The sequence below is a fragment of the Mustela lutreola genome, chromosome 8 (genome assembly GCF_030435805.1).
Source record: "Mustela lutreola isolate mMusLut2 chromosome 8, mMusLut2.pri, whole genome shotgun sequence".
Lineage (NCBI taxonomy): Eukaryota > Metazoa > Chordata > Mammalia > Carnivora > Mustelidae > Mustela > Mustela lutreola.
In genome coordinates this window covers 65,352,951-65,365,422 of record NC_081297.1, presented here as the reverse complement: position 1 = coordinate 65,365,422, position 12,472 = coordinate 65,352,951, and the positions used below count along the sequence as shown (strand labels likewise).

The window sequence follows — 12,472 nt, the reverse complement described above, 5'->3', positions numbered from 1 at the left end:
AAGGTCCTCAAGAAGTTAAAAATAGACCTATCACAGGATTTGTGTGATTTGTGTGATCTCACACAAGTGAAATACCCAATTCCACTTTTGGGTATATATCCCACAAAAACACTAACTTAGAAAGATATATGTGCTTCCATGTTTATTGCATTGTTATTTACACTAGCCAAGATAACAAAACAACCGTTCAGTGGCAGTAGATGGATGGATGAAGAAAATGTGTGTACACACACACACACACACAGGAATGTTATTCAGCGTTAAAAACAAAGGAACTGGGCACCTGGGTGGCTCAGTGGGTTAAGCCTCTGCCTTCAGCTCAGGTCATGATCTCAGGGTCCTGGGATGGAGTCCCGCATCAGGCTCTCTGCTCAACGGGGAGCCTGCTTTCTCCTCTCTTTCTCTGTGCCTGCCTCTCTGCATACTTGTGATCTCTTTCTCTCTCTTTCAAATAAATAAAAATAAAACCTTTAAAAAAAAAAAAAGGAACTTCCCACACAATGGAATATCATTTAGTCGTAAAAAGAAGGGAATCTTCCCATTTGTGACAATATGGACCTTATGCCAGGTGAATGTCAGAGAAAGACAAATATCCAATGATCTCATTTATACATGAAATATTAAAAAACAAAAACCAGCTTGTAGATACAGAGAATAGATTTGTGGTTACCAGAGAGCAGGGGGAGTGAAAATGGGTAAGGGTGTCAAAAAGTAACTTCCAGTTGTAAAAATAAGAAGTCATGGGAATGTAATATACGGCATGGTAACCCTAGTTCATTTACGTTGCGTGTTTGCAGGTTGCTGAAAGAGTGGATCTTAAGAGCTTGTCACAAGAAAAAAAATTTCATAGCTATGTATAGTGACAGATGTTAACTACAGTTATTGCGATCATTTCATAATATATATAAATTGTGAACCATTATGTCGTACACCTGAAACTAATGTAGTGTTTTATATATATGTCAATTATACCTCAGTTAAAAAAAAAAAAAAAAAAAAAACTTGTTCAGGTTTGGTTTGACACATGGTATTATCAGACTCAGATATTTCTGTGTCATCCTCAGTGCCTAAAACAACTTTTGTCTGATTTTTGAAGCCAGCAAAAACAATAAAAACAAAGCCTGCAGTATTTGCAAATATGTCAGTGATACTGTAAATAACATACTTTTCCCAAAATGTTCTATTTGAAATAATTCCAAGAATCTTCTGAGGTGGTTCCTAATTGAGTGAAATAAGTGGTAAAAAGTTCAGATTTCCTGGTATCCTTTATGTCTTATGTGAGAGTAGTATTTAATGAACTGTTCTTTCTGTTTTCTTTTTAAATTTTATTTATTTATTTGACAGATCGAAAGTAGGCTGGGGGCGGGGGGCGGGGGCGGAAGCAAGCTCCCAGCTGAGCAGAGAGCCCCATGCGGGGCTCAACCCCAGGACTCTGGGATCATGACCCGAGCCGAAGGCAGAGGCTTAACCCACTGAGCCACCCAGGTGCCCCAAACTGAACTGTTCTTTAAGATTTAGTTCTTGGAACACCTGTGTGGCTCAGTCAGTTAAACATCTGCCTTCAGCTTAGGTCATGATCCCAGGGTACTGGGATTGAGCCCCATATGGGCTCCTTGCTCAGCGCAGAGCCTGCTTCTCCCTCTGCCTGCCACTCTATTTTGTGCACTCCTGCTGTCTCATTCTGACAAATAAAATCTATAAAAAAGATTTATTTCTTGCAGAGTACACACGTTCTCTATCATAGGATAGATATCGAAGGTTGAGATCCTCATTTCCTACCATTGGAATTAAGTAAATCTTAGGCTGTCTTTGCTTGAAAAAATAAGAAAATTGTTAAGTTACTAAATATTATTGATGGGAACAAAAAATGACTTTATCTATAATGCTGAGAGGCACTTGAAAACCAGTTCATTGAAGCAAGGTGTTTTTTTTTTAAGATTTTATTTATTTATTTGACAGAGAGAGAGATCACAAGTGGGCAGAGAAGCAGGCAGAGAGAAGGGGGGGAAGCAGGTTCCCTGGTGAGCAGAGAGCCCAATGTGGGGCTCTATCCCAGGACCCTGGGATTATGACCTGAGCCGAAGGCAGAGGCTTTAACCCACTGAGCCACCCAGGGACCCCCAAAGCAAGGTTTTTAATCTACTTGAGTTGTTGGTTTAAGTTAAATGAGGCAGTGTTAGCAGGTGAGTAGGCAAGTTAAGATGTTGAATTACTGCTTTACCTTTTTGGTGAACTTCTGATTCAGAGTATAAATATGAAATTCGCATTTGTGCCGTGAGAGGCTGATCTGTATGCACTATCTCAGTGGCTTTCTTGCTCTTGACTTCTAGTTGGGTTTGGCCATTAGGCAGGCACCTGAGGCAGGAGATCAGAGACAGGGAGGAGAGTGAGGTGGTGGTTTTATTTACCAGTCTTTCCCTGAGGGAGGTCACTGTCCTTTGACCAAAGGTCATAGCTATGGGCCTGTGGCCCTCTCCATACCGGATGAAACAGATGAAAGAGCCTGAGTCTCTGGGTTCCAGGAATTGCTTGTTTCCCACATCTCTTTATAACTTAAGGGTAGCCAGGCACATTGCTATTACTAGCCAAGGATACTGCACTGTATCTTTTGCTTTCCCTCTTCCTTACTAGCACCTTTGAAAATGTTCCCTTTGGGGCGCCTGGGTAGCTCAGTGGGTTAAAGCCTCTGCCTTCGGCTCAGGTCATGATCCCGGAGTGCTGGGATCGAGCCCTACATCAGGCTCTCTGCTCCTCGGGGAGCCTGCTTCCTCCTCTCTCTCTGCCTGCCTCTGCCTGCCTCTCTGCCTACTTGTGATCTCTGTCAAATAAATAAATAAAATTAAATTAAAAAATTTTCCCCCCCCAAAAAAAATTTCCCTTTATTAAACTCTGCTCAGATTTCCCAAGTTGAGTGTGCCATTTGTTTCCTACTGCGATCCTGACCGCTTTATGTATTTTTAATCGTTACCCTTAACCGGTATGTATGCCAGATAAACCCTAATAATACTTATGCTAATTTTGTACTTTGTCTAATCTAATGTGTTGTTAAAGGATAAAAATAAAGTGTTAGATGATGTGTAAGAAGCTAGTAATACTAATAGTTCATTTAAATACAGACGCCAAAATGCTCTTTTCCTTCCACCTTAAAAGAGTTTGATGGTTTGATTCTTTAATAAGATTGTTGACATTCTTTGAATCATCTCATTGCTCATTAATTTGTCTTTAGGGGAGAGAACTTATAACATCCAAGTTAAATCATTTGGCTAACCTGTAGCAATTGAGTAGGTTACTGGATAGTATTTTGACGATACAGGATTTTCAAAAACTTTTCTCAGTTAATAAAGATAATTGAGAGTTAACCATGTTATATAGTCATCTGGAAAACTCAGACTTAAATACTGAGTTTGCCTGAAGTACAACCTAATTTTTAATTTAGGCAACAGTCTGAAAACTGCCAGTATTACAGATGTTAAATATAAATTAACTCATGGTTTTGGGACACCTGGGTGGCTTTGTCAGTTAAGTGTCTGCCTTTGGTTCAGGTCATGATCCCAGAGTCCGGGTATTCTATTGAGTCCTGTAACCGGCTTCTCGCTCGTTGTGGAGTCTGCTTTTCCCTCTGCCCCTCCCCCTGCTTGTGATCTCTCTCAATCTGTGCTTTCTCGAAAATAAATAAAATCTTTTAAAAAAATAATTCACTGTTATATTGGCAATTGGCAGTCATAGTTTTTCTTGGAATAACATCGACTCTATTCATGTCCTCTTTTCCACTTTTAGTACCAAGATGCTGTTACATTTCTAACTTATGAATTACCAGTCTTCATAGGAACCAGGAAGTATTTGAAAACCAGGATTAAATTGTAAATGAATATTTATTATTTTTAATTGAAGTATCGCTGACACACAGTGTTACATTAGTTTCAGGTGTACAACATCATGACTTGACAAGTTCATACTTTATGCTGTGCTCACCACAAGTGTAGCTCCTGTCACCATGCAACGTTATTACAGTACCACTGACTGTATTCCCTATGCTGTGCCTTTCATCCCTGAAAAAAGGCTTTAATTAAAACACATTTATAATGATAGCAAAAGAACTTGGAAAGTGTACTAGAATATTACTATATTTTTTATACCCCTCTCTTATTTTGTTCTAGCTGCCATAACCGACTGGGTAGCTTAGAAACAACAGAAATTTATTTCTCACAGTTTGCAAGGCTGGAAGTCTAAGATCATAGTAGGGTGAGGGTCCTCTTCTGGGCTGCAGCCGGCTTCTCATTGTGAGCTTCCACCACAGGGCTCAGGGCTGGAGAGCTCTGTGGGGTCTCTTTCATAAAAGCACTAATCCCATTATGAGGACTCCATCTCAGGACCTATTCATCTCTCAAAGGTCCTACTGCTAATACCGTTATATAACACTAACACTTAAGGATTTCAACATACTAATTTAGTGCTGGGTGGTAGCAGCTGGGAGTAGGGGGTGGGCACACAAACACTTAAACCACAGCAACCTCTTTTCTTAAAATTTCTCCTTTTGCTTACTTTGTTGAAATTCTAACTCCCAAGCTATTCCCAAGTACGGCGCATGGATCGGCAGTGTTGATACTGCCGAGTACTAATCTTAGGCCACAAGCCAAACTACCAAATCAGAACCTGCATTTTAACCTGAGATTCCCCAGATGACATCAGAACTTGAGAAGTACTCTAACCATGTCCCGCCATTGCATCTCATTAGATTAAAACAAGGTTGCCAAGTATTAAAGCTGAGGTAATTTATGGATCACATAGCCAAGGTAAAGAAATTGATTAAATTTGCAGATAACCTTTTCTTTATAAGCGCAAGGAAGCCAAACTTTTTGTAATCAGTCACATTGCACTGTTTTCCCATTTTGTGCTCATAGTGTAAGCTCAGGTACATTGCTTTGTTAAGCAATATGTTGGGGATACAAACATGAATGTATTGAGGGATTTTTTAGTCAAAAAAAAGTGTGTGGTGCAGTCCAGAAGATGGAAATTAGTTTCTTGTGTTGTTAATAATGGTATAGAAGCTCTCATATTCACATTCTCAGATTCATTTGTGTTAAATTTCACCTTGGGAACTATTCACTTGCAACATTTCTAAAGGGCCTTTTAAATTTAGGAAGTTAACAAAGATGTCAAGGTTTGCTGGACAGTCTTATATAGTTGATGTATTTAGTGTCTTTTTGTAGCTCTTGACAGTTTCTATTAAAGTCAAATGTTGTAATTTTAACTCCAGTGTAGTTATCAGTTATATATAGAATAGAATGTACAAAATAGCAACTAAATTGTTAACTGTTAATGAGAGGAAAGCAGCTGGAATGGCCCTTCCATTTGGGGGATGGATCACATGTTAGTTTTGGATCTTGTTGAATATATTTTTTCATTCTTATTCTTGCAGATACATCAGGATTCATTTTTGATTTGCAGTCCAATACTGTATTGGCCCAGGGAGGAGCTTTTGAGAACATGAAAGAGAAGGTATGACTAGTTACTATGGATAGTAAACTTGAATGTCAGTAAAATTTAGATGCTAATACAATCAGTGCCTACACAAACTCATTAAGAAAGTAAAGTATGGGGGCACCTGGGTGGCTCAGTGGGTTAAGCCGCTGCCTTCGGCTCAGGGTCCTAGGATCGAGTCCCGCATCTCTGCTCAGCAGGGAGCCTGCTTCCTCCTCTCTCTCTCTCTGCCTGCCTCTCTGCCTACTTGTGATCTCTCTCTGTCAAATAAATAAATAAAATTTTAAAAAAAGTAAAGTATGATTTTGTATGATTAATATGATAAATATTAGTTAATATTATAACATAATATATAATAGATGGCTAAGTATGTATCTCATTTGGCAGTGTTCTTTAAGGAATAACCTGAGTAGGATCTTTACATACATTTGGAGAGTTCAGAGCAAGAAGAGAAATAGACCTTCCAAGTAGTAATCCTCTGGAAGAAAAACAGGTGTTTTTAGTAATATAACCCTTAATGAGTTTTATTGAGAAAAACATAAACGCTCTATGTGCTTTCTCTATTTTATTAAAAAAAGTATATTGTTGGGGCGCCTGGGTGGCTCAGTAGGCTGAGCCTCTGCCTTTGGCTGAGGTCATGATCTCAGGGTCTTGGGCTCTCTGCTCAGCAGGAAGCCCGCTTCCTCCCTCTCTCTGCCTGCCTCTCTGCCTACTTGTGATCTCTGTCTGTCAAATAAATAAATAAAATCTTTAAAAAAAAAAAAAGGTATATTGTTGATTATGGAGTCACAGATATACTATATTGGTTGACTAATATAAACACTTTCACATTTTAAGTTAACAGGATCTTTTATTACTGAATCTGTAAGTTTTGCCTACAGTCCATTTTGTAGTGATCAGTACTAAGTTTTTTGCTCGTCTCAAAAATGTATATTACAGGGACACCTGTGTGGCTCAGTTGGTTAAGCGGCTGCCTTCTGCTCAGGTCATGATCCCAGCATCTTGGGATCCAGTCCCACACTGGGCTCCTTGCTCGGCAGGGAGCCTGCTTCTCTCTCTGTCTCTGCTGCCACCCTGCATGCCTGTTCTCGCTCTCTCTCTCTCTCTCTCTGGCAAATAAATAAATAAAATCTTTTTAAAAATGTATATTAGCGCTCTTTGGATTATACGTTATATACCTTCCTACTTTGTGTGGTTTTAAACCTTATCATTGTTCAGGTAAGCCTGAAACAAAAAAAGGGTAGAATGATATAAAAGCAATTATACTAAAGAAGACTTAGGTTCTAATGCAGACTCTGATTATTAATTAGACAAGATACTTTATTTCTCTTCATATATAAAAGTACTTCCTTTTTAAGCAGTTTGGCTGACTAAAGAACCTAGAAACATTCCTGTTATAAAATACCTAGAAATGCAGAATGAAAAATAACGTTCATTATTTAAAATGTATACCATAACACAAAAAAATAAAGGATATCCCTAGGGACCAAAGATATAGAGGACACTAAAAACCAGAGTGGTAAGCCTGAGCTAGGTAACTCTGATGTGTTTTGCCAATCTCAATAGGAGGCCAGTGCCTTGTCCTTTAGGCCACTGTTGGCAGTCTCAATAAAAAATGGATTTTACCACACAGGGCGCTGAAGCCCAAGGGTTGTCCTGGGTTAGGATTTGGGGCTAAGGTCTTATATAAAGTTGAGATCCTAAAAATATTTCACCTTCAGGGAAAGGGTGAACTAGAACAAATCTTCCAACTGACTTGTGAACACAGTATTCATCTGTATGTATTTAGAGGGATATTTTAAAAGACAAAAAGAATTGCAGATCTTTAATTGTATTCAGTGTTTTAGCATTAGTAATATTATGTTGTAGTTTATTAGTAATATTTTTTGAATATTATAGAATAAAGCAAATGAGTAAAAACTTTTAGTGGATAGAAAAGAGATGCATATATAAAATTATATAAGAAAAAATTATGTAAGAAAAAGCCCTTTAATGTTATATTTGCATTGAAGATGTTTTTATGAACTCATATTTGAAGTGAAGATGTTATTATGAACTCTTGTTGTAAAAAACAACATCTCCTAGTTCTGTCCTCTGAAAAAAACCTAGAAATAATGACTCCCCAGTAACAATGGACATACCCAGCTCTTAGATCTTGTTTCTAAGTACTATTCCCAACCAAAAAGAGCCATTACAAGAATTCATCAAAGTTGCTGGATATTAAATTGATATACAAGGGTGCCTGGGTGGCTCAGTCTTTAAGCGCCTGCCTTTGGCTTAGGTCATGATCCCAGGGTCCTGGGATTGAGCCCCACATCGGGCTCCCTGCTCAGCAGGAAACCTGCTTCTCCCTCTCCAACTCCACCTGCTTGTGTTCCCTCTCTTACTGTGTCTCTCTTAAAAAATAAATAAATAAATAAATAAATAAAATTGATACACAAAAATGAAAAAAATATACAGTTATTCTCAAAGCTCCCAGAACAGAGGTGGCAGGGCGAGAGAATGGGTGAAATAGATAAACGGTATTAAGAGTACACTTATCTTGATGAGCACTAAGAAATGTATAGAGCTAAGAAATGTATAGAGGGGCGCCTGGGTGGCTCAGTGGGTTAAAGCCTTTGCCTTCAGCTCAGGTCATGATCCAAGGGTGCTGGGACCTAGCTCTCTGCTAGGCATGGAGCCTGCTTCCTCCCCCACCCCGCCCGCTCCTCTCTGCCTGCCTCTCTACTTACTTGTGATCTCTGCTAACAAATAAATAAATAAAATCTTAAAAAAAAAAAAAGAAATGTATAGAATTGTTGAATCATTATATTGTAACTAATACAACACTGTATGTTAATTATACTTGAGTTAAAAAGAAAACCTTAGGAATAAATCAACAAAATTGGCATTTCTTTTTTATTTTATTTAAAAAAATTTTTTAAAGATTTATTTTGTTTTAGAGAGAGCATGCACAAACAGTTGGAAGGATATAGTGAGAGGGAGAAAGAGAACCTCCAGCAGTCTCCCCACTGAGTGTGAAGCCTACTGGGAGGGGCTAGATCCCATGACCTGAGACCATAGCCCCAGCTGAAATCAGGAGTCCTCCAACTCAACCAACTGAGCCATCCAGGCCCTCCTTGGCATATCTATTTTAGAGAACAACTTGTGTTATATAACGAATCTGTAGATGCCCTAATATTCAAGAATTCTAGTGATTATACACAATAGAGACATTCTCGCACTCTTCACCGATGTGATTTTTTTTCTTCTTTAATTGCTTACAATGTGATAAACATTGTTAAAAGCACTGAAGATTCAGCAGCAAATAAGCAAAGGAATGTTCATTCCAGCATTTTTCATAATAGCCAAACATTGGAAACAATGTAAGTGGCCATCAACAGGAGAATGAATAAACTGGCTATATTCATACAACGGAAATGTTATGTAGCAGTTAAATAAGAAATGCATTTATCTACACACAAAACAATCTAAAAAAAGATGTTATGTGAAAAAAGCAAATTGAAGATAGATATGTACGATATATTTATGTCAGGCAAAACGATAGTATATATTACCTATGGATATATACATCATAATAGTGCAAAAACCTGTATCAAGATAATACCAAATTCAAGGCAGAAATCTCTCTGAAGAGGAGGGGGATAAGTTTTATGTGGGACTTCATGGGGACTTCAATGCCCATCTGCTTTACTGTATTAAACAAACTGTCATGTAGTGAGTGTTCATTATGCCTGAAACAGTTTATAATAAATTATAGTGTTACTATACAATGCAGTGTTATGAAGTAAAAAAATTCTTTTTTGAAATAATTTTTTTTGAAAAATACTACTGAAAAATGTAAGTTGTTACTTACATTCAGCTTTCTACCTTTCTCCATGGTAGGCTAAGATGAGGAAATATTGATGCTAAGTTAATACCTGGTATCCAATTAAACCACCCTTTCTTGAAATAAAATCTAGCACATATCTTCTATTTCTAGAAATGTTCTGCTTTTCTGAGTTTTGAGATTAACTTCTTATAGCTGTTATCACTCATCTATTAGTCATTTCCAGTGAGATGGTTGTATGTACTCTCACTGACATTAAAGAGCAATACATACCATTTTTTCCATTACTCTCTGTAATAGGCGTCAGTTGCCAACTGACGAACTGATGCTAGAATTAAATGATCCTGTTGTCTTTTCCAGATAAATGCAGTGCGTGCAATAGTTCCCAATAAGAGCAATAATGAAATCATCCTGGTTTTGCAGCACTTTGATAATTGTGTGGACAAAACAGTGCAAGCGTTCATGGAAGGTAATCCTTGTTCAGTTTTTAACTCAGTTTATATTTGTTCAAATAGAAGTTGCTTCAGACTTCTGTAACATTCATTCGGCAGTCTGGTGTTTCATAGTTGATACAGCAGACCCCACGATAATATTTAAAGATACCTCTTGAAGATACCTCTTTCAGCCCTAGAAGTAATTCATTCATAAGCTGTATGATATCTTAGAATAGGACACAAGCTAAGAAAGCTCATTTTACTCAAAATGTTTTCTGTTAATTTTAAGAACAAATTGTGTGGCTAGTGGTATAAGAGACTTGACTGGAACTGGGTTGAATACGAATTTAAGAAACTCCTAGTGACAAACCAGTGACTCAGCAGTCCAGCGACAGATGAAAAATTCAGGGATTCGACATTCTCTTCCAGGCTTCTAGACTGTTTAGTTTGGTTCCTGCAAGTGATTCAAATATAAGGGTTTCAGTTTTCTTATCTGAAGAGGTGTGTGTGTGTGTGTGTGTGTGTGTGTGTGTGTTTAAGATTTTATTTATTTATTTGACAGAGAGAGAGTATAAGTAGCAGGGGAGGGGCAGGGAGAGGGAGAAGCAGGCTCCTGACCAGCAGAGAGCCTGACGCGGGGCTCAGTCCCAGCACCCTGGGATGTCGACCTGAGCCGAAGGCAGATGCTTAACCGACTGAGCCACCCAGGAGCCCCAGTTTCCTTATCGAACATATAGAAGAATGGTGTGTTTAGCTCAGCTTTCAGTTTACAGAGTTGACGAGTGTTTTATAAACTTTCTACATGACTTGTTTGAGAAAAACTTGGCCTGCAACTATTGCTTCATTGAACAGCAGCGCCAAGTTAGGTCTTCCCGTTTATATTCTTCTGGATTTTTCAGTGTATAAGAAACAGACCCAAATACAGTAAGGTTTTTCTTTATCATCATCTGTTTTCATTATATTGTTGGTATTTGGGTCTAGGGTGGTGTATAGCTCTGTCTAAAACAACATAGCCTTGGTGTGCCTGGGTGGCTCAGTCTTTAGGCATCTGCCTTCAGCTTGGGTCGTGGTCCCAGGGTCCTGGGATGGAGCCCCACCAGGCTTTCTGCTCAGCGGGAAACCTGCTTCTCCCTCTCCCACTCCTCCTATTTGTGTTCCCTCTCTCGCTGTGTCTCTTTCCGTCAAATAAATAAATAAAATCTTAATAAATAAAAGACAATAGTAAAACTAAAATAAAACAACATAGCCAAGGTGGTACATGATCTTCTAGAGGGGAGGGCATAGCATATTTGGGCTAAAACCAGTTATCTTTGTGTTTGGTCTACACTTTATAAATAAAAGTATCTTCAAAATGTTCAGGCTACATTACTACCTTCTTAGAAGAACTTACTAAGGAAATTACGTGGAGAAGGGGGATCTAAATGAAGAGATATTACATAAGTATAATGTGATAGTCTTACTACATTAGCTCAGAGACTTGAACCTTAACCTTTCCCTATTAGGAACTTTGGAAATTGTCCAGCAATTACAAAATGCAGGGACACTAATTCCTGGTTGACCAGGCATGTGGTAGGAGAGAAAAATCTGTTAATTGGTTTCTTTTACAGGTAGTGCCAGTGAAGTACTCAAAGAATGGACAGTAACAGGCAAGAAAAAGGTAAAAATGAATTAAATTTAAGACCTTAATATTGGCACTTGTATTATTAAAAAAATTTAGGCCCTGCAAAAATATTTGAAAGAAAAGATTTACATATGCAACTTCACTTCCTCTGGTTTAAAAAGTCTTCGGTGACACTGAAACACAGTTGTGTATGTAGAGTACCACACAGTCTTTTCCACATGATTTAAGGCTTGAACTCATGACCCTGAGATAGAGTCACATGCTCTGAAGACTGAGCCAGCCAGGCGTCCCTCTGTTCACTTTTCTTCAGTATTTTTTCTTTCTGTTCCTCAGACTCAACAATTTCCATTCTCCCATTTTCAGGTTCACCGATTTTTTTTTTTTCTTGTGTCTGCTGAAATCTGCCTTTGACTCTTTTTAGTGAATTTTAAGATTTCAGTTACTCTACTTTTCAGCTCCAGTATTTCTTCATTAATTTCTTTTAGGTTTCCTATCTCTTTATTGATTCTTCATTTTGTTCATACTTTGTTTTCTTGATTTTTCTCTACATCTTGTAGGGTTTTTTTAGCAACTTTAAGAGAATTATTTCATTTTTCTTTTAAGTTTTTATTTAAATTCCAGTTAGTTAACATGCAGTGTAATATTATTTTCAGGTGTACAATATAGTGATGCAACACTCCATACAACACTCATGCTCATCACAAGGGCCCTCCTTCATCCACATCACCCATTTCACCCATCCCCCTCCCCCCCTCCCTGCTGGTGACCAGCAGTTTGTTCTCTATAGTTAAGAGGAAGACAGTTATTTTAGTCTTTAAAGTATCTGCCAAGAGATCTTTTTCAGGGGGCAGTTTCTGTTGATTGTTTTTTGGTTTGGGTTTTGTTTTTTCCTTTAAATAGACCATACTTGTTTTTTGTGTGGTTTTTGTGCCTTGGGATTTTTTTTTGAAAACTGGACCTTTGAATCTAACAGTGTGGTAACTTTGGAAATCAGATTCTCCCTCTTCCTCAGGGTTTGCTTATTTTTTGTTATTGTTAGTTTCCCGGGGCACTGCTCTTTCTATTGCCCTGGAAGTCACTCAGCCAAAGAGGGTGGGGCTTGGAACA

General features: G+C 38.2%; 1 protein-coding gene and 1 long non-coding RNA gene across 2 annotated transcripts in view; one reads left to right on the top strand and one right to left on the bottom strand.

The window, feature by feature from the left end:
• SPATS2 (spermatogenesis associated serine rich 2) overlaps positions 1–12,472 on the top strand; it is a 146,039-nt gene that overhangs the window by 103,667 nt on the left and 29,900 nt on the right. Inside the window, exons 3-5 of the mRNA XM_059185446.1 lie at positions 5,420–5,499; positions 9,671–9,779; positions 11,352–11,401. Coding sequence (XP_059041429.1) covers positions 5,420–5,499; positions 9,671–9,779; positions 11,352–11,401 — 239 coding nt within the window. The remainder of the gene's footprint in view (positions 1–5,419; positions 5,500–9,670; positions 9,780–11,351; positions 11,402–12,472) is intronic.
• The window catches only part of LOC131838799 (uncharacterized), a 42,260-nt gene continuing 39,857 nt past the window's right edge, over positions 10,070–12,472 (bottom strand). The window contains exon 3 of the long non-coding RNA XR_009356705.1: positions 10,070–10,198. This is a non-coding gene — a long non-coding RNA (uncharacterized LOC131838799). The remainder of the gene's footprint in view (positions 10,199–12,472) is intronic.